The 23892-nt window shown below is 39.1% G+C and overlaps 1 protein-coding gene across 1 annotated transcript in view; it reads right to left on the bottom strand.

Moving 5' to 3' along the window:
• The window catches only part of CHSY3 (chondroitin sulfate synthase 3), a 278313-nt gene extending 256860 nt beyond the window's left edge, over nt 1–21453 (bottom strand). The window contains exons 1-2 of the mRNA XM_029218938.1: nt 20324–21453; nt 16712–16995 (exon numbers count right to left, since the gene is read on the bottom strand). Coding sequence (XP_029074771.1) covers nt 16712–16995; nt 20324–21125 — 1086 coding nt within the window. The 5' untranslated portion in view covers nt 21126–21453. The remainder of the gene's footprint in view (nt 1–16711; nt 16996–20323) is intronic.
• Nucleotides 21454–23892: the final 2439 nt, after the last annotated feature.

Below are 23892 nucleotides of genomic sequence, written 5' to 3'. Positions count from 1 at the left end.
CTTCCAGAATTTCCAGCCTGCCAGTGTTCCCTGTAGATTTTGGACTTATTGGCCTCCACATCTGTGAACCAATTCCTTAAAATCTCTCTCTCTCTCTCTCCAGAGAGATGAATAGATAGATAGGTAGATAGACATATATCCTATTGGTTCTGTTTCCCTGGAGAACCCTAATATAGGGTTAGACTCATTAACACCTATTCCCAAGCTCCTTCTCCTTTTCTTTCTTCTGGCTATGGAACCTGGATGTACTCAATTTACCCACCTCTCCTGCGGTCATAGATGGCTGTATGACATAATTCGAACCAGGGATATGTAGGCAGAGATCTATGGGGAAGACTTCCATCCTTGAAAAAAGGACTAAACTCATGTCAGTAGAAAGTCTTCCCCCTTCCTACCTGGAACTAGGATTAGTTTCTTTAAAATGCTTGAAATCTATACGCATGAGAACAGATTCAACACTCTAAGGAAAAGCAGACCAAAAAGAGAGGAAAAGCATGGGACCATGATGCATCATTCAGTATCTACTTAGTCAGGGCCGACTCACTTACACATTCTGGAAAACAGACAAACAAAAGCCACTGTGGCCAAGTTTTCTGTCTTCTTTAGTTAAACACATTCTTATCTGACACAATAACTTGTAAAATAGCTTTTACAGATCTACTCCAATATTTATAGCATTAAACTGGTGTTTCCTTAGAGAAAGGTTAGTAGAAAATAATTTTAAAAACTAAAACTATTATGAGCCCAGGTACAATTTATTAAGCACTTAATGATTTCCTTAACTAAAATTTGAGACAACAATTAATGAGTATCTTTTTTTTAAAGGCCTCATTTATAGCTAGGCTGGAAGAAATCAGCCCTGCCAATCAGTTGATATCCACAAAGCAAGACTAAGAAGTCAGTTTGCCCACAAATAGTTGTAGAACAACATTAATAAATAAGAATATAGCCACAATTTCAGGCTAGATATACTCCTCACAAATATACATGTTTTAAATTATTTGCAGAGTTGCACAATCAGAAGCTATTTTCAGTGGATTAGTCAAAATGAAAAAAAATTTTTTTTTCAGTTAGCATGATATATGAACCTAAAAATAGCATTACAGGCAGGTTTTAATAATATCATGGAGGCTCAGATAGAGGCATTTCAAAATGAACTGGATTGGAAAGACTGAGGCACATTGCACAGGAATTTGAATAAAGCTGTTTTCAGAGTACATTAAGTTAACCTAGTGGCATAAGGGTTTCCAGAATTCCAAGACCTTACTCTGAGAGGCCAGAAAAGATCCTCTATACCCAGCGGTAAAAGAGGACGGTCATTCATACTTTTCAGGGTCCATCTGTCATCTCTTGTCTGTAGTCTTTCTGGCAACAGTTCGGCTCTTAGGTAGACACTGACACAGTCAAAATCTCTGTTTCCTTTTGTGCTGTGACCCCCTCTTCTACAGCTTTGACCTAGGGGAGGCCAGCCTGCCCACACCATGCCCTCAGGGTATAATGCACAGCCCATCTTGGCTCAACCCTTCTCTATGCCTGGAGAACTGACCTACCTACTCTTTAAAGTTAAGGTCAACTTCTCCATGAAGCCTTCCTGCCTAGACTTTATAGCCCCCAACGATGCTCCTTTTAAACATTTACAGTGCTTGTCTACGTACAACTCATCAATTCCATACTCACTTCCACACTATTAACATTCTCATTTCGCTCTTTCTTTTCCCACTACACTCTAAACTCTGCATGGGAAGAACAATACGTGGAATCTTATACTTGGTAAGTGCTTCAGATACACTCATTCTGATATGATCTAATATCCTGATATTTCTACTGTATAACTTTACATTTTGTTTAAACTCAAGAAGTAGCTGTATCTTTCTAAAGCTGTTATCTGAAGCACCACCTTTATTTTCATATTCTGTCTACAACTAAGCATACGGCTGGCACTCAACGCAAGCCTGCTTACTGTGATAATTCTAATAAGTATGGTAATAACCCCATTTACCTGTAGGGATTTTCAGGAGGATTTTATTAACAATGTAAGTCCATGTAAAAGTCACTCCTAGAAATTAATAACTATGAAACACTCACATTAAAAATCTCTGAAACAGTAAGCATTTCTACAGTTTTAGCTCTTTTTGAAAAAATGTATTTCACTATTTCTGAGAAATTACCTCTATGTGTTTTTTTTTCTGAAAAGTAAATGAGAAATCTTCATTCTAACATAAACTAATTATCGGAACAAGAAATATTCTTAAGATAAAATGAGCTCTCAGAATATACCCCAATAATTGAAATTCTAGTGTGATATATACACCCATGTGTACTTCGTTTCTATATAGTATAGCTAGAAAACAATTTAGATAAAACTGACAGCCTACATTTTTAATCTTGCCCTGAGGTAGAGTAAAATATACGATATCCTGTTTCTATTGAAAATGAAAACTTTAATGTTAGATATTTTTCTTGTAAACATAAATGCTAAGGACTGGAAGAACTCTAAGAATTTTGGTCCCTTTAATTTACTCTTCACAGATCTCTTCCAGAAAGATTAAGAGACTCTATCTCTAACAGGTAAGCACGTCTAGTGGAGAGAATGCTAAAACTAAAGGCAGCACCTCTCCATTCTGGATCTTTACTGTCTGATCTTTGTAGCCTACCTCTTTTCTTTCCAATTTCCTTATATTGAATATATTTGAACTTGTCAATTCCAATCTGACAACACAGATTTAAAATAAAAATGAAATGTCATTCTTTGAATCCTCAGGCAGAAGGTGAATGTAACATTTCAAAAAAAATACGGTCTTTGGAATCAAATAAACCAGAGTTTGAAGCTAAACTCTGACAGCTCTCTAGCTGTGTGACCTTGGGCAAGTTACTAAACTGCTCTGAGTCTGTTGTCCGCTTCTGGCATAAGACAAAGGAAATTTCATCTCACTCATTCTCCCTTACAGCCCAGTACAGTGCTTGCTACGTAACTAATGATCAATTGTTTTACAGCTATGTATAAATATAAATCAATTTGATGCTTAATTTGATTATATTATATACCCAGAAAAGTTTAAAAGCTTAGATTGTTTATCATAAACATCATAAAATACTAAACATTTCAGACATTTCCTAGCATATTTATTCATAATGAGATGGAGTAGAAATTAATAAAACCACATCAGGCTTCAGATCAGCATTTGCTTTTTATACTACAATAAGTTCTTGTTTCAGCTTCCATTTTCTCCACAAGCTATATACCTTAATTATTAAAATGATCCAGAGACACATCCAAATTTACTTCAATAGTTAAGTACAGCATTAAGAAACAATCTGATCGAAACAGCTGTATAAAATGATGCCAGCACTACCAACCAATTTTTAAAATAAGAGAATATCTATTCAATCCAGATCTAGATTAATTTGGTCAAGCCACATTAGTAGTTCTATTCTACAGAAAAAAAATAACATGGCAAATATGCTAACAAAAAATGTATTCACAATTTTCTAATACTCCAAAATCTGTGACTATAAGTGTATATAAATTGGCCATAAGAATCATATGCCACTAATGTCACTCTTGATTCAACTTACCCAGGAATTGTGGAGGACGGCTGTGTTTACTTCCCATCAACACATGCATATAAACTGAAATTTAAAACTAGGATGGTGAAACAGAAACCAAAAAAGGAATTCATCACTCAAATCCCCAAAAATATTTTTTTCACATAGTGTTTTCAATCACAAATCTACCTTTGGACAAAGAATAAGATGAAAGCAGGGGCTCTTTAAAAAATAAAAGCACAAATGTTTTACATAAGCAGGAATTGTCAGTATTATTACTTACAGACTTTACACAAAACTGATAACTGCTATACAGTAACACCTGGAAAGCAATGGAACAGATCTTCCAGTATTTTCAGACACATTTTACAACTGTCTTGCCAAATTTGGTAAAATCAATTACACTCATTATCAACTGTTTCAAGCAATTCTTCAAAATGATGTATTTGACAAAATGGAACTTTGGTCTAATTCAAATGAGATTTAAGTTTTTTAAGCCTTGACTATTTTGAGTGTTTGCTAGGTTTCCATTCGCATCTATGAACACTAAACCTACTTCATGTGACACTTTGTTAAAAGTGTCAAAATGGAAATAAAATGTCATATTTTCTCTCTTAATCAAGCAATTCAGTTTTACAAGAAAAGTGTAATGAAGCTTCATAATGTGTCCAGAATATTAGGTCATTGTGGTTCTATTTTGTAAGATAAGGAATCAATCTAAAAATGGACTGAGGTGGAATAAAATCTGATAATACCATCTGAACACTATGAACTCTAGAAGACAAAGAAATATTAGGGAAATAAAGGATAGAAAATTAAAATTTAGTTAAGATTAAGAAAATTAGAAGTTAGGTAGAAAAAAGGACAGAAAAATAAAATTTATTTAAATTATGGACTTACAGGACCTCATTGAAAATGCCTACATTTATAGGGTCTGATTCAAGAATTTTGTTTTATTATAGAACTATCATAATTATATTATAATGATTATGTGTTTCAATTAATACAATGCCATTCATTATATTGCTTAGGTTTCAAAAAATTAATTTATGGTATACTGTTAAATGCTCTTTAAATGAAAAAACAAATCAATTATAACGGACTTGAAATTATTTTTACAATTGACTGTTAGACAATCCATATGCAGAATTTACTCGATTGAATATATAAATATGGTAATGCATGTGTAACAAATGTGTATACTAGCAAAAGTAATCATCAGTTACACACTTACAACCAATGAAAATAAACATTTACAAACACTACTATAAAATATATTGTCAGAAGAACAAATACTGATTAACAAAGATTATTTGACTGTGGTGGGTCTCTATACAGACTTTCCAAAGTTAGGAGATGTTCTTTCTGTAATTTGACCACAACTTCGTAAATCTTTAAGAATATTTAATTTAAAAAAGGGAAACCAAGACAAGATATAGGTTAAATAAGAGAAATGCAGAATTTTAAACAACCATAAGGTAAACACATGAATCTTAATGTAAGCAGTTATATGGGGATGATGGATTTATATGCTATGTAATTAATCTAAAATTATCCTGCTATAAATCTACTTGTAGCAGAAGCACCTACAGTGCAATTAATTGAGACACAAAACAGAATTATATGTTCATAAATCTGAAACTCCAGTTTGACAAAGGAAGACGTATCCTAAGAGATGTGGAACATTGATCTAAAGCCATTTCAGATAGAAGTGTTATAAAATGATTCTATAAGAATAACATCCAGGTATAACAAATGTCATGTAAATATGCAATAAACTGCTATCTTAAATTTTCAAGGAAAAGAACTTGTTCCACTGCCAAATAATACTATACGATAAAGTTCCATGCCATATGCTTTAATGACCCAAAATTTGTTTTGCAGTCTTATTGCAAAAATCTACACAATGACATAAAATATTGCGTAAAAGATCTGGTAAATCACATGATAAATGGAAGTCCAAATTCATAACTTAACATTTATTATGCTTTATGCTCATTATCCACTTACTGGCCTTTTAGTAATAAAGCACCCCTGTGACTCCCCATTAAATGTCTTCACAAGCTCATACATTAAGAAATGTTTTATGTATACAGATATACATTTATACTAAATATGATATAATACACATAATTGGTATGTATATAATCAACATGCAGTCTGATAATACAACAGATCAATACTCCTGCCTATATAATCTGGGAAAGTTGTTCAAGCTATGTGGGCCTCACTTTTCAAGTATTTACAAAGGGCTACAAAGCCATGTATGATACCTGACCCATCATCTCTCACCCCTTTTCCTCTCTGATCTCACATTTTACTACTCTCCCAGCACCTTCTCAACTCTAGTTTCTCTTGCCTTCTGGCTAGTTCTTGACCTGCCAAATACATTTCCCTGAGGACTTGTCCACCTACTGTTTTTGGCTGGAAGGCTTCTCCCTCAGATATCTGCATGGCTCAAGTATCATCTCAGAGAGGTCCACCAAACAATCCTATTTAAAACTGCACACCCATCATCCTGCATCCCTTAGCCCCTCCCCTGCTTATTGACTGTCTTTCCCCTCTAGAAAATAAGGCAAGGACTTTTGTCTATTTGTTCTTTCTTTTTCACTGCTCTAACTCCTGCGCCTAGAAAAGTGCCTGGAGTATCAGGTGCTCAGTAAGTATTTGCTGAATAAATGAATGATGAGTGAGACTCAATGTACCCAAAATAGAAGTCATTTCTTCTCTGCTCATGCCTCAAATACACCAATCACCGAAAACTACTCTTCTTCCATTACTCCCTATTGCTAGGAATATTATAATACCATCACCTGAGTCCAAAACCTAGGAGTCACCTTAAACTTTCCCCCATTCCACCCTTACATCTCACCAATCACCTACTTTGGTCAATTCTCTCTCCTCACTACCTCTCAATTCCTTCTCCTCACCTCCACTTCCACTTTGACTCTTTGATCAAGACTCATCTCTCATTTGGTCTGGGGCAATAGCCTCCTAACTGTCTTGTGTCACTATCTCTAGGCACAAGAGATAATCCATCCTTCCATTCATCCAATCCATCCTTCCACGCTCCAGCCACTAAAGGGTAATCTGATCATGGTTACCTATGAAGTATTCCTCAAAGCTCCAAATTATGGAACAGATTTTTCACTCTGACTGCTCATTAGAATCACCCAGAAAGATTTTTAACATACTATTCATGGGCTCCATAATAGTCACCCCCACTAATTCTAAGAATTCTAAGAATTCTAAGAATTCTAAGAATCACTGATCTATAAGGTATACTCTAAACCTTTGAGGATGACATACAGGGCCTTTCACAATCAAGATCTACCAACAGCTTTTGAGCCTCATGTCTCCTGCCACCAGATATGCTTGAATCAAACACACTATTTGCTATCATGCTATTCTTCCACCTTTGCCTTACCATGTATCCCCACTCACCTGGCAATGTCCCTGTGCATTACTTCTAGTTTGGAGGAAGCACTGCATTTTCCTGTTCTCCTTGGGAACTTCTTCCCTTACATTCCTGTGTATCTTATACTTCCCTCCATTATAGCAGTCAGCTATAGCAGTGGACAAGGAAATATTTGAGAATAGCTGGCTGAAACCAAAGTTATTCATTTAAGTTTTTAAGTAAGTTTTGGTTTCTGTACTCAATGAAATGGATCACTGATACCTTTTTTCCTTTTGAGCTCCAATTCAAAAAGTCATTGTTAAAGCAAACAAGTCAATGAAAACATTCCACCTATACTTTAAGAGCTCTATTACTATATAGTTATTCAAATGTAATTTAAAAAAAACCATCAGTAACACCTTAAGCCTTTCATGAATAAACAATGTATTTTTTTCTAAATATGTTTTAAAATCAATCTTGTATTTTTCTAAAACAAAAAGTAATATATGAACCATGAAAATCAGACCATGAGGAAACATACAATTGTGAGTGATGGCTTTATATTCATTGTCTTTAAATCCAGTGACTAACTCTTTGGAACAGACGAGTAATAGACATAGAAAGAAATGCAGAAGTGCTGATTCCTTTCCTGTAATTTTTCCCAAAAGGAAAATATAACGTTTATGGAATAGTTAAGAATGGATTGGATATTTGAAAACAGAAAATTAATAAAAAATAATTTATACAAAGGTCTAAACCCTAGAGCCACATTAGAATCACCTGGGAAGTTTTTAACACTACCCATGCTACAGGCCTCACCTGTAAAAGACTCTGATATAATGAGTCAGGGATGGGTTCCATCATCAGAATTTTTTCAAAGTCCCCCAGGGGACTCCATTGCGCAGTCAGGGCAGAGAACCACTGAATCAGCACCCTCCCTACTACAGCAAAGCCCAGCTTTCAGAAGACAGTTGCAATAAACGCTTTCCAGTCAACATTATTTCTTTCCCATGAGAGGAAAAAAAGAATATGAACATTGTAAATTGGAAAATATTAATAATAGTTAACAGTTATATAGGAATTAGTACATATCAAGCATTATTCTAAGGGCTTCTCATACATTGACCTTTTTATTCCTCGCAATGGCTCTGTAAAGTTAGCACTATTTTATGCCATTCTGCTTCTGCAAAAATAGCTAAGTTACAGAATGCTTAACACTGCCGGGTATTATTCTGAGTGCTGCTATATACATTAACTCATTTAATCTTCACAACAGTGTTGTGAGGTAAGTACTGTTGTTATATCCATTCGACAGATAAGGAAACTAAGGCACTGAGAAGTGAAGTAACTTGACTAAGGCCATTCAGCTAGTGAATGGCAGAGCTGGGATTTGAAGCCAGGTAGTATAGTTCCAGACTTAATTAAAAAACAAAATCCTGGTGTTCTGTGCTATATAACAGGCACAAAATATATTAATATGCCATAAAATTACTAAACACATCTTTGATTTTCTCCTCTTCAGGAGACAGTAATACAAATGAGAGGAAGATGCTCACTTAAGAAAATTAAAATAAGAATCATTTGATCCTAGTTCCAAGACAGGTACCAATGTTGGACCCAACTGGAGCTTTCATGACTTAGAAGGAAAAAGATTGAGAAGGATGACAGAGATGGGAAACCCAACTCTGTATCAGATGTGAAAGCAGAGATTGGTTAGAAGCCTGAGTTCTCCTCCCTGGGGGCTCCATGAGGAAAAGGAAGGTCTGTGTGCCCACTGCTTATAGGACATGCTCAATAAATGTATTTGAGCAAATGAAATCAATTGGCTTTTAAGATGTGAGATGACTGAATTCTAAAGCAGAATACTTAAATTTATTTTCACCCTATATTTTTTTCACATTTTAAGATACTCATCATGAATATTAAATAACCTTATTTCATTTAAAATTTATTTTTGTATAAAAGACTATTAAAACATTGTTTCATCATTAAAATGTTGATCTTTAAATATTTTAATCTGTGCATGCAAAAATTTATATTAAAATTAAATTATATAGTAAATTTAATAAATATATAATTATTTATATAACTTATAGAAGTATAATTATTAAATTTATGAAAAAAGACATTTCTAGGGCTTCCCTGGTGGCGCAGTGGTTGACAGTCCGCCTGCCGATGCAGGGGACACGGGCTCGTGCCCCGGTCTGGGAAGATCCCACATGCCGCAGAGTGGCTGGGACCGTGAGTCATGGCCACTGAGCCTGAGCGTCCGGAGCCTGTGCTCCGCAATGGGAGAGGCCACAACAGTGAGAGGCCCGTGTACCGCAAAAAAAAAAAAAGGCCCTTCTAATAATTAGCTCAAAAGCTAGGTAACCACACTGATAACTCAAGGCCGAGTTGTTAGGAATTCTCTTGGGCCTGACTCAGGGCTCCTCAGGTGGGGTCACCATCTGGTCCATGATCTGGTTTGATTTCTCCATTTGTAGCTGGTGTCTCTACCTTCCTCTTGCTGAGGAAAGCACAACCACAGATCTTCCCTTAATCAAGGACACAATGGCTACACTCTGGGTTTTCACCAGAGAATATGCATAATTCAAATTTCCTGTTGGCCAACCTAATATAAAACATTTGCCTGAGAAGTAATACCCATAGACGGCTCTCTGAAAAGTATTCTGAATTTTAAAATACAATCACGGAAGTTATCCAACAATGGTGTACCTGACCATAATTGCATTGTCTCCAAGTAGAATTCTTCCTGAAGAACTGCCCTTGTGCATTACAGTCTTGGTTTATATTGAGGAAATTTATTAGAAACAGGCAAGCAAATCATGCTATTCTACTTATCAAAGAAGTGGTGCTGAGTATGTGATCCCTCAGAACCCCTGTCTGCTCCATGGGGAAGATTCCTCCCAGGTCTTAGTATCAAGTCAAGCTAGGGTTCTCTTTCATGCCAGGAAAAAAGGAACTCAACATGTATTTTTCCTTTTTTTTTTCTTATTTTTCTATATATGTCTTCCTTTTTCCCTTATTTCTTCACATTTTAATTTTATTTTATTGTATGTTACTTTTATTAATCTGTATACTTCTTTAAACCATCTACTCTATAAATAAATAGCTCTACAATAAAAATGAATGAAACAGAAAGGGATAATGAAGAGTTCAACTACCACTGACTGTGAAGAATGAGGGACACAGCTTTCAAAATTATAAATGGTGAGTGAAGATTTTAAAATCTCAGATTAAGAAATCCATTTCATTCATTAGTTCCCAAAACAATGCCAGTTGAATTTTTTAAATAAATATATTATTTTCATTCAGTTAATTTAGAAACTTGTAACATGCTTTTTGTACTATAAATGTCCAACACCTTTGCAAGACAGGCTAACATTAAATGTATGTCATGACTCAAACTGATTTATTTGTGGTCAAGCCTTAACTAGAGTATTGTTTAATAGGACAGTAAATGAAAAGAGCATGAGAATTCTGAGGAACTGCAACCCCTCAATTTTTCAGTTTACATGTTTTCCTATTGCTCAATAATATCAAATAATGACTCATATGGTTCAAGGCACTGATTTTATTTTAATTAAGTTTATGTTTAGCTTAAACACCTTATTAAAAGTTACTTTTAATATATTTTGTGCAAAAGAAGTAACATGCTATAGTCAAAGTAAAATGCAGTATAGTTATATGATAGATTACATTTTTTTGTATGTTGAGCACTAATTCATTAATTCACTAGCTAGAAAAGAGATTGAAATGAATGTTTCTCACATAGCTTTTTGGAAACCAAGACAAAGGAAGTGGAAGTAGAAAACTGACTGGGAATTTTTTCAGGAAATTAGAATACTTTTGATCAATTAAGGAGGAAGAGTATTCAAAGTTTTTAACTAATATGAGTGTTTATGTTATCATGGAACTCATTTCAAATTGCATGGAAGCATCTTCCAAACTTTGCATTTTTCACAACTGTTGGAAAACACACATTGTCAGAATTCAGGTGGTAAGGCATTAGTTAACAATGAAAACAGACTAGCTAAGACTACAAAACATGGAGAAACTGTATGAAGTTTGTCCTTCAACTCACAATGCAATTTTATTTTGTACAATGAAGGAAGCAGTGTGGCAGAAAGGAGATTTCATAAAATCAGTGTGGGATGATTTCATCTGACAAGTGGAATGGGGGTGGGAAGAGTAGGTGTGAGAAGCTCACTGCTTTTAGTTAAGTTAAAAACTAAATATGACTGAATTAGAACCAAGAAAAGACTGAATTTTTGAAGGACTGAATTTTAGGTAAAAATCCCAGACTTATACTTCTTCCATAGATATTAATATACTTTAGGGGCATATACCATGTTCATGATACAGTGAAATTAGCATTACAGAAGTAATGCTTCTTATGTACAGAAGTACATAAGTAACAGAAAGAAGCTAAGAAGGATGTGTAACAGCCCTATAAGAATGGGACAGATATTTTAACCTTAATGGTTATGTTACAAAGAATTTATATGTAGTTACATTTTTTATGGTATAGTTCTCTGGTATTACAAGCCCAGGGAAACACTCCCAAAATATATTCTTTTGTGAAATAATGGAATTTTCTAGGGTATTTATAGCCTTCAGGGGGCCAAGATTAGACATAAGACATTCTGGTGTGAAATTAACTCTTTAAGAAATCTATTAAAAATCTGTTTAGTCATAAGAAATGATTTTTTAAACCAGAGAGAAATATTTCCATCAACATGGAACTCTGTTTGCTTTGGAACAACATTTAATTAGACAAAATAAAGATACATATTTTTTGGCTCCATTTAACTGTTAACATTAAAAAGATAAATACACACTATTCTGAAAATGACTCTTAGATGGATGAAATGCAAAACTCCCTCACAGGGAGAAGAAGAATCACTGAAATTATTTTAATGCTTTAATGTAAGTGATCTCATTAAAACAAAAACCAAAGAAAAGGAACTTCCCACTCTGCTAAGACACAGAATGAAAATGAATTGTACAAATAATTTTTCAACAGTGAGAACTTTCTACTCCTCACTAGTCTAGTAATTTACTAAAAAATACCTATAACAAAGAAAGTGTGACTGAATTATACGATTTACAACTCTAAACAGCCAAGTTTGAAAAACTTAATTCTCTGTAAACTATTTAAAATACACATCTCATTCTCACTAGAAAATTACTTCATTTCCTAGAGAATCTTTTAATGAAATTTGCAACGTGTGGATTATCTGACTCAAAATATCAACACTCTTATGCCTACCTGGTCCAGGCAGTTAAACTAAACGTGCAAGGAGAGGCTGGTGCACAACAATAGGTCATGAAGGGACTCAAGACTGCCTGCCTCTGCTAATGGCATCAAAAAACAAAATCAAGAAAACCTTAAAACACCCCACGTGCCAAACAACATTTAAGAGCCATATGCAGCCTCCCAAGCTGCCAGATTGTAGCTCAGATAACTAGAAAAGCAGTAGCCAAGATAGAGCTCAACCAAAAATGTGAACTTGGCCAACAGCAAGTGCCAATAAATTCTAACACTCACAGAGTGTAAAGCATAGAATAATTTTTCATGATCATGCTTCAGTTAGTCCTCTATACTTACACAATTAAGATATAAATGAGTATAACAGCAACCCACGAAGTCTGATGATTATGAACATCTGCCATATGTCCTTGAAAACTAGATGTTTCTACCTCTAGGTAGGGAAGGAAGAATCTCAATTCTGACTCTCCAATGGTCTCAGGTACAAAGAGAACCAGTCTGTCTGAGACCCATCAGCAACCAAAGCCCTCTTTATTCAGAAGAAGTCAAGCCACTCCTGGGCCCTATGTGTCATGTCTTGGAATATCAAGGTTGGCCTGTCATGAGCATTTAATTTACTGAGAACGTGATGAGAAACAATGCATATCAAAATGCATTTGTAATGTATTTTATCGCTCGTTAATGACAGAAAGGAAAAGTAGGTAGAGATGACAGAGGAAGAAACAGAGCAAGGGGCCAACAAGCAAGACATATTTTCCCAGACCACCAGGACCTTATCGTGAGGAAGAACCGAAGCTATTAATATATATCACTTCCTGAAACATCTGGGAAACATCAGGAGGGGTTTCCAGCTGCCTTGAGAGACAAGTTCCAGGGTGGTCTTGTGAATTGACTGCAGAATGAGATACTACTGACTTCCTTTCCTACCAAAAATTCCAATGAAATTCAGAAAAGGAAGCTAATCTAGAAATTCGTACAGTAATTTTTTTTAATGTAGATAGAGTCTGATCTGTTTGAGATTCCTTCAATACATATATTAAATAATCACTTGTTAAATAATGTTTTCCACAGTCTCAAGATCAGTTATTTAATATGATACTCAAAGACGCAAATATTTGTAGTGCATGTCTGAAAGTCATCCATGTTTTATGTTTTACCAATATTGGATTCCTCATAGTTCTAAAATACTGAAACGTACTCATTTCTTGTTCTTTGCCAAAAAAACCTTACACTTGTATTCTTCATTGGAAAAAATTTTATTTCATCTGACTTTTTGATATAGATGAATCACTCATTAATAATAATTAGTAAATGAATAAAATTGATGAAACCATGTTATATGTAATATCATACATGATCTATTCAGTATTATGACAATAGCTAACACCTATTGACAATTTACTACGTGCCAGATACTATGTAGAACTTTACAAGGATCATTTCACCGTTTCACTTAATCTTCTACAAAATCTATGAGGCAGACACCATTACAATCTCTGCTTTCAATTGAATTAAACAAGGCTCAGAGAAGTAATTTTAAAACGACAATGAAACTAATGAGTGGTAGACTGGTGACTCAAACCCAAATTCAGTTTATACCTCTCTCTATCTCTCTCTGTTCCTCTATCTCTCTGTCTCTCTCTCTCTCTCCCCCTCCTTCCCTCTCCTGCCTCTTGCCAATATTATGCTTAATTGCATATATACACAGAGAAAGCAGACTTTAATTCAGCAGTAAAGAATACTAGAAGATTCCTAGATTTTCAAATAATGTAATTCATAGTCAAGAATAGCTACACGCTATACAATCTATAATTGTAATATTTTTGTCCAATTCTCTTCCTACAAGATCTGCAAGCCTGTTTATCATTTTTAAAAGATAACATTCCATCATGATGCTTCATTTATTCAAACTCAAAAATTGTGAACATGTTTCTGTAACAGCGCTGTTAACTCTGCAAGAACTTTTATTAGGAGGAAAAGTCAAACAAAATCCTAAAAGCTATGGAAAGTTTAGCAAAGAAAATTCAAAATTTTAAGAAAATTCTGTTGTAGATGGTTCTTATAAAAGAAATATGGAAACAAAATTACTGATGGGTTTCATAGTTTATTCTATGACCAGATATGAAATTTCACCTTTATGTGAATGCCAACCCAGAGTGGAATAGATTAATTTTTCCATATAATGTGAACAGTAGCATAGTTGGACATTTCAAGTAACCTAAAACCCAACCTGGAAAGCCCGAGTTTGGCTGTGCCCCAATCTACCTACTCAGTGTCCAAGAAATGTAGAACACACCCTAATGTTAAAATGCTTAGATATAATTTAATCGTATACTTATCTTTACTAAATTTATTAACAGATAATATTTAATATATTTCTTGGTAAAGAAATTTTCCATTATTCCTTTAAATAAGACTCAGGGTTAGGGTTAGGGTTAGGGTTAGGGTCAGGGTTAGGATTAAATCAATGCCACCTTTAAAATAAATGTTGTTTAAATAGCTCCTTTAAAGATTGAAATCCCAAAATAAAGTCAATTCTATGTAATTGCTTAGCAAAATATAAAGTCAACATTCTGAAACAGTATCCCTTTAGAAGATAACATTTTCTAATGCTAGGAAACAATGTAGAAATTATTTTTTTCATACAGATTCTGAAGTTAGTGATGGGCAATTGTCAGTCTAAAATTCAAATGTATTGACAAAAGTTAATGTAAACATGGTGATCATAAAGTTATATCCTACAAGACTTGGAGTTCCCTTTGTCTCTTCTTTCATGTCAATTAATGAAAAGATCTAAGATTCCACTTATTCTAACAGAGAGGGTGCAGATCTACTATTAACTCCCCTTTAACCAGAACAAATGCCTATATTATAAATAAAATATTAAATCAATTCTTGAGCATGTAGGTCACCTGAGCATATTTTACTGTCTTGGATCAGGAATGGGCAGGCTGCTATGTGAGGACTGTACCTTCACAGCAGAATCAATGAAAACTTGAATGGAGGGACATAAAAGGTTTGTTAAAACTTTCTATGTGATGTTAAGCATCAGATAAAATAATTTTCCATCATTATTTAAAATATGATTTTTTTACTCATCCATACAGAGACAATGTCTGAAAAATAATATTTTCATGTAAGCAAACATCAACTGACTGTGTTTTCCATATGAAGTATTTTTTTGCCTTCCAATTAGTTTTATATTAAATGGATCTTTTTCATTGAGTTTATTAAATCTTTTCATTGAGTTTATTAAATTACCTATTTTTAAACTATAATGTGCTTATCTACATTTTTATTATAAAGGTATACGTAAGTTGGTTTTATAAAAGAAAATTAGTTTCTATCAATAAAAGGAAGAAGGTATGTAATAATTTTAAATTTGCATAGCACATATGCCAAGTAACTAGTTACTATTAATACTTACTTTCTGTAATAAATATAAGAAATACTTCCCCATAGTGTAAATATTATTATGCATAAAAAAGAAAGCTAAATTAAGGAAAGTGGGATTACATTTCTAAAAGAAAAATGAATGGGACTGTGTAATCTTGAGGTATAATGACTTCACAGGGAACAAGTTTTCATAAAATGTTTCTTCGATACTGAGAAAGCATTTAACTCCAACCACTTGAAAACCAAACTGTAGTGAAAACTGCAATACGTTATTTAAGTGTTAAGTAACTTTTACTAAGATTAACTTTCAGGAAAACTGTTTTAAACGCAATGCTTTTCATTTCAAAACCAATTTGTGAAGGAAAAAAACCTCAGATTATTTCATAAAACGAATTACTACAATAAAACAACAGTTCATAACAGATTATTTAAATAATGGGTGCAGTGGAGAAAATGGAATGAGGGCAGACACAAAACAAAACGTTAGAGAACCAGTCATAATATTAAGCAGTTACTTAACATCGTCAGAACTTCTGTTTTTCCACATAATCATGCCTTTTAAAGTTTTGTGAATAAGTCTATTATAAGTGATATAACATTATGAGTTAATTTTTCCTATGCTTTAAAAATGTATGTTAAATTTCCACATAAGAATCTTCCAAGAAACTACAGAGTTTAACTATTTGAAAACAAAGAGATGCGATTATATACCTAACCAAAATAACAACAAACAAAGGACGAAATGCTAAAAGCTACAGCCCAAGAGAACAGAATTAATCCTCTTGTTAGAGACAGGAAACGGATACGTATGTATATAAACACCAATAAAGCAAATAAAGCGGAAGTAGCATCTTCCAGAGATGTAACTATATACATAAGCTGCTGCTTAAAGTTACGGGTCACGCTAATAAGAAAGCCTCGGACAGGCCTCAGCTCTGATAAGAAAGGCATCTCCCACAATCGCCCTTGTGTCCATCACTGGCTGTTGCTATCATTTTCAAGCAAATACAAAGATACAGAGAGAATAAATAGAATCAGACTGTAAATTGTCACCCACCTGTAATATGAGAACATTTTCATCACAGCTCAAGTCTTACCTCATAAGACCAGACGCACTGAGTCCCACCAAAACGTCGAACACATCTTCCTACTTCCACGTCCTCGTGAGTCGTGTACATTTCTCTGAGGCATTCACCAATATGTGGCACCATCCTCCTGAGAACCTCGCGACTGAAGATCATTCCAGGTCCTCCCATGCAGAAGTTCTCCCCAGGCTCCAGCCCCAGCTTTCCAAGTTCTTCAATATTCCCCAGGCCAGTCTGGCCCAGGTAGAGGGGCTTGCTGCTATTCAGTGATCTAAGAAACTCTTCCAACTTATCACCTACAAAGAGAAAGGCAACAATCACTCCTTTTCCTAATTTCATAATCATTTATAACACACCAAGCAAGGGAAAGAACTTCCAATATTGTGCATAAACTCCCCACAAGTCTTATACAATTGAAAAGAAGAAAAACCTCTTTGAATATTCCATTATTTTAAAAATACTAATTTTTAAATTATAATAAAATTTTCATCACATATACCTATCTATCCACCTATAAGATATTGCATTCACCAGGAATGCCCTCTTTTTCAAATGTTTGTATCAAATTACCCAATTCATTATTTTCATATCTAATTATCAATATTTCCTCTGCCAACCATCTCTAAGGATTTCACTCCTCTCAACCCAAACCCAAGAAATCTCTAGTTATTAACTCTACACTCCGTTCTTGTTAAATTATAATAAAATTTAATCAACCTTCTAGTCAATGAAAAACCTTAAGTCTGATGACAGTCATCAGATTTTTTTTTTTTTTTTTTTTTTGCCTTATGTGGGCCTCTCACTGTTGTGGCCTCTCCCTTTGCGGAGCACAGGCTCTGGACGCGCAGGCTCAACAGCCATGGCTCACGGGCCCAGCCACTCCACAGCATGTGGGATCTTCCTGGACCGGGGCACGAACCCGTGTCCCCTGAATCGGCGGACTCTCAACCACTGCGCCACCAGGGAAGCCCATCACATTTTTTTTAAAGGTGAAATAATGACAAGGAGAATAAAGACAGGTTTCTTAGCATGCAAGAAGTAGTGATAAAATTCTCAGAAATAAAATATTAATATTCAGCCCTGATTGGCACACCACTGATACCCTGATAATTGATTTAGTTTAGTGTTTTGTCCGTAACTAAACTCAAGTCATATACAACCCAAAAGGTGTGTGTATACATATATGCATGTGTGTGTATATACATACATACGTAGAGAGAGAGAGAGAATATCAAACTTGCCATGAAATATAACACTTTGGAACTTTGGAAAGTACCCTTTTAGGAAAAAATTAACATTTGTTAAAATTTATATAATTGGTTTATAGTTTGTAAGTTCATCAGAAAAAACAATTTTAAAATAAAGTTCTGTAGCTAAAACAGTTCCAAAGCATTTCGTACTCTACCAAGTAATATACTGGAATAAGTAGTCACCTTCTTTACATTCCCAGTCAGCATTTCTACTATCAGTTTTGATGAGCACAGCATCTGCAGTCATTATCTTGATGCTATGCCATGCCCCTTGGGTTTCAGTGAGTTTCAGCTGACTATTATTGGGTTCTTAATACAAAATGCCTTTCATTCTTAATAGAAATGGAAAGAATATGGCATTTCAATGTTCTGAAGGACAATCTTTCAAAGCACTAAACGATATGACAGAAGTGGATGCTGTTAATGCATTTTGGAAATTGTCTGCAAAGTGTGGCAAACATCTGCCAGGAAACCTTTGTGATTTTAAAGAGACACAGAAGACATGGGGACTATAAGATAGTGGATCTATCAATTATAGATATCTACATAACTTATACCTACCTATAAGATACTGCAATCACCAGGAATGCAATCTTTTTTAAATGTTTGTATCAACTTATTCAATTCATTATTTTCATATCTAATTATCAGTACCTTCTCTGCCAACCATCTCTAAGGATTTCACTCCTCTCAACCCAAACCCAAGAAATCTCTAGTTATTAACTCTATACACTCAGTCCTTACCAAAATGTGAGTTTTTTTTGGGGGGGGGGGCGGGTCTTATTTATTTGTTTGTTTTTCCTTGAGTATGTAAAAGATACTACCTGAATCAGGAGAAAGCAATGAGGCTACAATTAGAGTGGTGTAAACTAAGTAAGGGCTGCCCCCCCCCTTTGACCAAGAAGCTAAGAAATGTGGAAAGAAACAGAGGGAGGGGCTTCCATGGTGGCTCAGTGGTTAGGAATCCGCCGGCCAATGCAGGAGACACGGGTTCGAGCCCCCGGTCCTGGAGGATCCCACATGCGGTGGAGCAACTAGGCCCCTACGCCACAGCTGCTGAGCCGGAGTGCTACAACTACTGAAGCCCACGTGCCTAGAGCCCGGGCTCCGCAACAAGAGAAGCCACCGCAATGAGAAGCCTGCGCTCGCAATGAAGAGTAGCCCCCGCTCGCCGCAACTAGATAAAGCCCGCGCAGCAAAGAAGACCCAAGGCAGCCGAAACACACACACACACACACACACACACACACACACACAAACACACACAGAGGGAGCCCTCCTTCAATACAACCTAGCTACTTCCCTTGTGTTCCTCTCCGCAAAGAGCAAGACTGTAAAGATTTCCTCCCGCTCTAAAGAACATTCCTCTGCTCAGTTTAGCAATCTCTGGCCAGAGCCACTCACACGCAGGGCGAAAGACCGCGCCTCTTTTAAAACGGACAAAGTTTTCTCGTGCTGGGGCTGCGCGTGGTTTTGGGAAGGACTTCCCAGCCCCTGCTTAACGCCGCAACCACCAAGATGGACTGGAAAGGATCCAGCCTAGTGTGTGCTAGTACAGCTTGGAGCTCCTAGGGTCTGGATAATTCGCAGGCGCTGTCCCCTTTTCCCCCACCACCAATTCCAGTCAATACAGCCATCCCCTCAGGGTTTTACTGAGCTGTAGCCGGGGGCGTAAGGAACTGCTTGAGGCTGCACTGCGGTGGCTGGAAGGAGCTGTGCGCGGGAGCGGCTGGGATGCTCAAGGACTCCCACTGAGCGGCGGGTGGTGCAGAAGGAAAGGAAACGCACAGAGAAGGGTGTGGGACAGCGAAGATGATTCCTCAATCTCACCAGTTCCAAAACTAAGCTTGATCCAGTAAAAACAAAAGGATAGGGGGATAATCAAGATCACCGATCTCCAAACTGGCTCCCGCCTGCATCCTCCACCCTCCCTTTCTCCACCGAGGACACGCCCCTCTGGACCGATTAGGGAAACTACCACCACCTGGGGCTTTCAGAGCAGTGTAAAGTGGGAACAGCCTAAGGCTTAACCCCGAGATCCGTTTCCTCGCCTTCCTACACGGCAAAGAGTAGTAGCAAGACATGGGCGGAAACCAGAGCAGCAAGAGTGAGGAAGGCGAAAAAAACTGGGCAGGTGTGAGGAGGGTCCAGACCGCAGAAGAGGAGGAGGAGCGGACTAGGAATGGTGGGCGGAGGCCAGCGGGTGGGGGGGGGGCAACCGGCTCGGGGCGGCAGGAGCCCGGAGCACGTGCTGGCAGAAAAGCAGAGAGGGGCTGGCCAGGGATAGGGGCTGGGCAGGGATTGGGGCTGGCTTTCCTGGCAGAGAAAGGAGTCGGGAGGCGGGGAGACGGGACAGCAGGGGCTGGGAGGTCACCTTTAATGTAGACATCGTCGTCGGCGCGCATGAACCACTCATACTTGTCCAGGTAGTGGTCGTGCATGTACTTGATCATCATGAAGGACTTTTTCTGGGGAGGATAGGAGTCGTCCACCCCAGGCAGCGCGATGACAGGCAGGGGTGGCAGGGGGTGGCCAAGCCCAGCGTTGGGGGGCTGCTGGCTGGAAAAGAACTCCACACGGCCGGGGATAAAGCGCGCCCAGGTCCGTTGCACTGCCAGCGCGCGGCTGCCCAGGTACTTCTGCGCGGTCATCACCCCCACGTACAAGAAATCGCGGGGTCGGGAGCTCCGGGCGGCGGCGCCCCCGTCTCCGCTGCCGTTGTGGCTACTCCCCGGCCGACCGCCTCTCCGCTTCCCAGCCGCGCCTCCATCCTCCTCCTCAGGTTCCCCTTCGGCCACAGGGGCTCCGGGGAGCCCCGTCGCGCCTTCGGGCTCGCGTCCTCGCCGCTGCTGCTGCAGTGGAGGGGGCTGCTGCCAGGGGCTGCTGCGAAAACTGGTTACCCCCGGCGCTGCTTCAGGCAGCTGCGGCCCCTGGAGCTCCTGGCGCGCTGGGGGCGGCGACTGCTCCGGCCACTGCCGGGCATAAGGCTGAGGGAGAGGCTGCTGCGCGCCGGCGCCAGCGGCCGAGCGGCCGTAGTAGGAACAGAGGCTGGAACCGCGTCTCTTCCTCTCGCTCATCTCGGCCACTCTGGGGGCAATGAGCCAGGACGCGGCAGTGAAGCCCAGCACCAGCCCCAATGCCACGCTCATCCACGGGCGGCGGGAGCGCACGGCCATCGCGGCTGCCCCGGGCGCTGACGCTGGCTGAGCGGCTGCGGCGCTGCGCAAGGGTCTGCCGCTTCACACCCGCCCCTCCTACGCCTCAACGCCCCCAGCCCCGGCCGCCGGCCGCAGCCCAGGCTCTGACGCCGCCTCCGGGTCGGAGCGCTCTGGACGCCTAGCCGGCGGCGCGTTGCAGCTGCCGGCCGAGCTCCCCGCTCCGAGCGAGGGTCGGGAGTGAAACTTCTCCCGGCGGTGGCGGCGGCGGCGGCAGCGAGAGGAGCTGCAGGAGGAGGAGGTGGAGCGGCGGCGGCAAGGCGTCCGCTCCTAGGCTGCCACCCTGTCACTTGCGCGCCTGGTCCCTCCCTCCTCCCTCCTTCCCGAGCCCCCGCCCTCGCTCCCCCCGCCGCCGAGCTCCGGGCTGGCCCGGAGGAGGAGCCACGAGCACCACCGCTGCCAGCCGGGGGAAGCGCGGGCCGCGATATTTCCCGGTCACCCGCCCTCGGACGCCCCCCGCCCGCGCCTAGGTCCAGAGCCGGCCTCCTCTCCGGAAGGAAACGATCCCTGTCGGGCCGCCTCCGGCTTCCAGCGCCGACGCCCCCTCGTCCCTCCTCCCCCGGTCCTAGTTCTCCGTCCCATTTCCCGTCCCGTCCCGCCCCTCCGCCAGCCTCGCAACACCCGCGTCCGGGGGCTCCGCCGCCTTCCTCCCAGCGCGTCGGCTCCACTGACCTCATCAGCGGAGCTCGGGTCCCAGAGCCCCCGACGAGCGCCCGCAACTCCCTTCCCGTTCGCCTCCCCCAGCCCACAGCCGGTACGTCCCGGCGTGACCCTTCCCCATTCTGCCCCGCCCAGGTCCGCCCAGGCTCCTGTCTTCGCGTTTTCGGTCCTTTTCGCGTTTGTTTCGCGGCTGCCACTTCGGGTCTACACTCTGTACTCCTTATCCCGCTCACTGTTCAGGAAACCATCTGTCCCACCCTAGCACCTCTCCATCCAGCCTTACCAACTCCCCAGTCCCTACCTGCATCTTTCACCACTACTTCCCAGTTGTACACAGAAGCACCATTGTCACTCGGTGTCTCTCCTAAGAAAATCTCTGGAGGGGTTGGAAATACCTACCCTGAAAGGCTAGGGGAAGTCACGGTGAGTGGGGGGCTTCATCCCCAAAGAAAATAAAATTCCATGTTCCCCACCTGTTGAGTTGCGGCATGTGGGGCTGCCTAGTGGTCCCCTCCTCAGCTATCCGTTGGTTTCTTGTCTAGAAGTGAGAACCAGGAACTGTTTGCAGCCTTGGTAGAGAGTAGCTCAGTAGGATTGGCAAATGATGGAGAAATGTGAACAAATAATAGAGCCAATAACCAGAAGTTTCAAGCTAAGAAAATTCTTATCCCCCCTGGAACTTAACCAGAAAATAAAAGAGAATATAATTTTTATTCTTGTCTATAAAGCATTTTCTTTTCTAAGGCAATGACAGGAAATGTTTTACATCGACAATTAGGGAAGAAAAATCTCCAGCAACAGAATCTCAAAAAAGGTTAACTTGTATTGGCCAAAATCATTGAAAGTTATATTGTGAAGAAATTACCGGAAGATATGTGAAGTTTTGAAGAAGGGAACATTTAAAAGCTTTCTCTCCAGAAGTTGTGAATCTAACTACAGTCTGAGGTGCATTTGGCATCCCAAGCCCTTTCCTCTTCCTCAGATTTCGGTCTTCTGTTTTGTACATCAAACGCAAAGGGATGGTATTGAATGGCATGAGACATAGGGCTCCATCCAGCAAGGTGCTGGCAGCGTCCTTGGAACAGTAGGCCTGCCTGGAGCCCTTGGAGGGGTGGTTCTTTCCACACCAGTAACTGGCTGTGCATGAGCACGTCTGACTAAATGTTTCATCTGCCGGACAATGAAGCTCCTTTTCCATGGCTAGGTCTTGCCCAGAAACACTTGGGAATACAGATTACTGAACTCTTTTTCAAAGTTTAATTTTAGTTAGAATACAAAACTAATCAAACAAATAGGCCCCTTCTGATTGAAAAATAAATCTTCCCAAGGACATTTTAAACTTTCTAGAATAGTGCTGTTCAATAGAACTTTCCGTATAATGGAAATTTTCTTTATCTGTGCCATCCAATACAGCAGGCACAAGCCACGAATGATTACTGAGCAGTTGAAATTTGGCTAAAATGGTTGAGGAAAGGAATTTTCAATTTTATTTAATATTAATTAATTTTGATTTAAATAGCCCCATGTGGCTAGGGGGTTACCATGTTGGACAGCACATTTCCAGAGGAAATTCATAACATAGCCCATTACCTGTGGTCCACTGTGAAGAACGAATAGTCCACTGACACACCAGCGTACTCTCCCCTGGAATATCCAGCCCGTCATTGTTCCACTGGGTGCAGTTCATGTAGCTGATCTACAAAATCATTAATTCTTAGCAGGTACGAATAACCTACTCACCAATTACAATATTTGGGGATAAAGTTAGCTTCATTCATTTATTCAATATATATGTGTGAGAAATTAAGCACTAGACAAGGAACGTGGAAGGCTCTAGACATGGAAATGTCAACAACATATTCATGGCCACCTATCTGAAGTTTAAAGTGCAGTGAAGAAGACAGACATTAAATACCACACTACAAAATGAATTACCATGGTGACAAATGATATGAAGGGAAAATGGAGGGTACTCAGAGAGTATTTACAAGAGCACCTAATTTAGTCTGGGAGCCAGAGAAGGAACTTGAAGACGTGGAAATAAAATGAAAAGTATTGAAATGACGTT

The sequence above is a fragment of the Monodon monoceros genome, unplaced genomic scaffold, assembly GCF_005190385.1.
Source record: "Monodon monoceros isolate NGI ecotype Baffin Bay Population unplaced genomic scaffold, NGI_Narwhal_1 Super_Scaffold_12, whole genome shotgun sequence".
NCBI lineage: Eukaryota > Metazoa > Chordata > Mammalia > Artiodactyla > Monodontidae > Monodon > Monodon monoceros.
The sequence above is the reverse complement of the archived record's forward strand: the minus strand, read 5'-3'. Positions and strand labels throughout refer to the sequence as shown.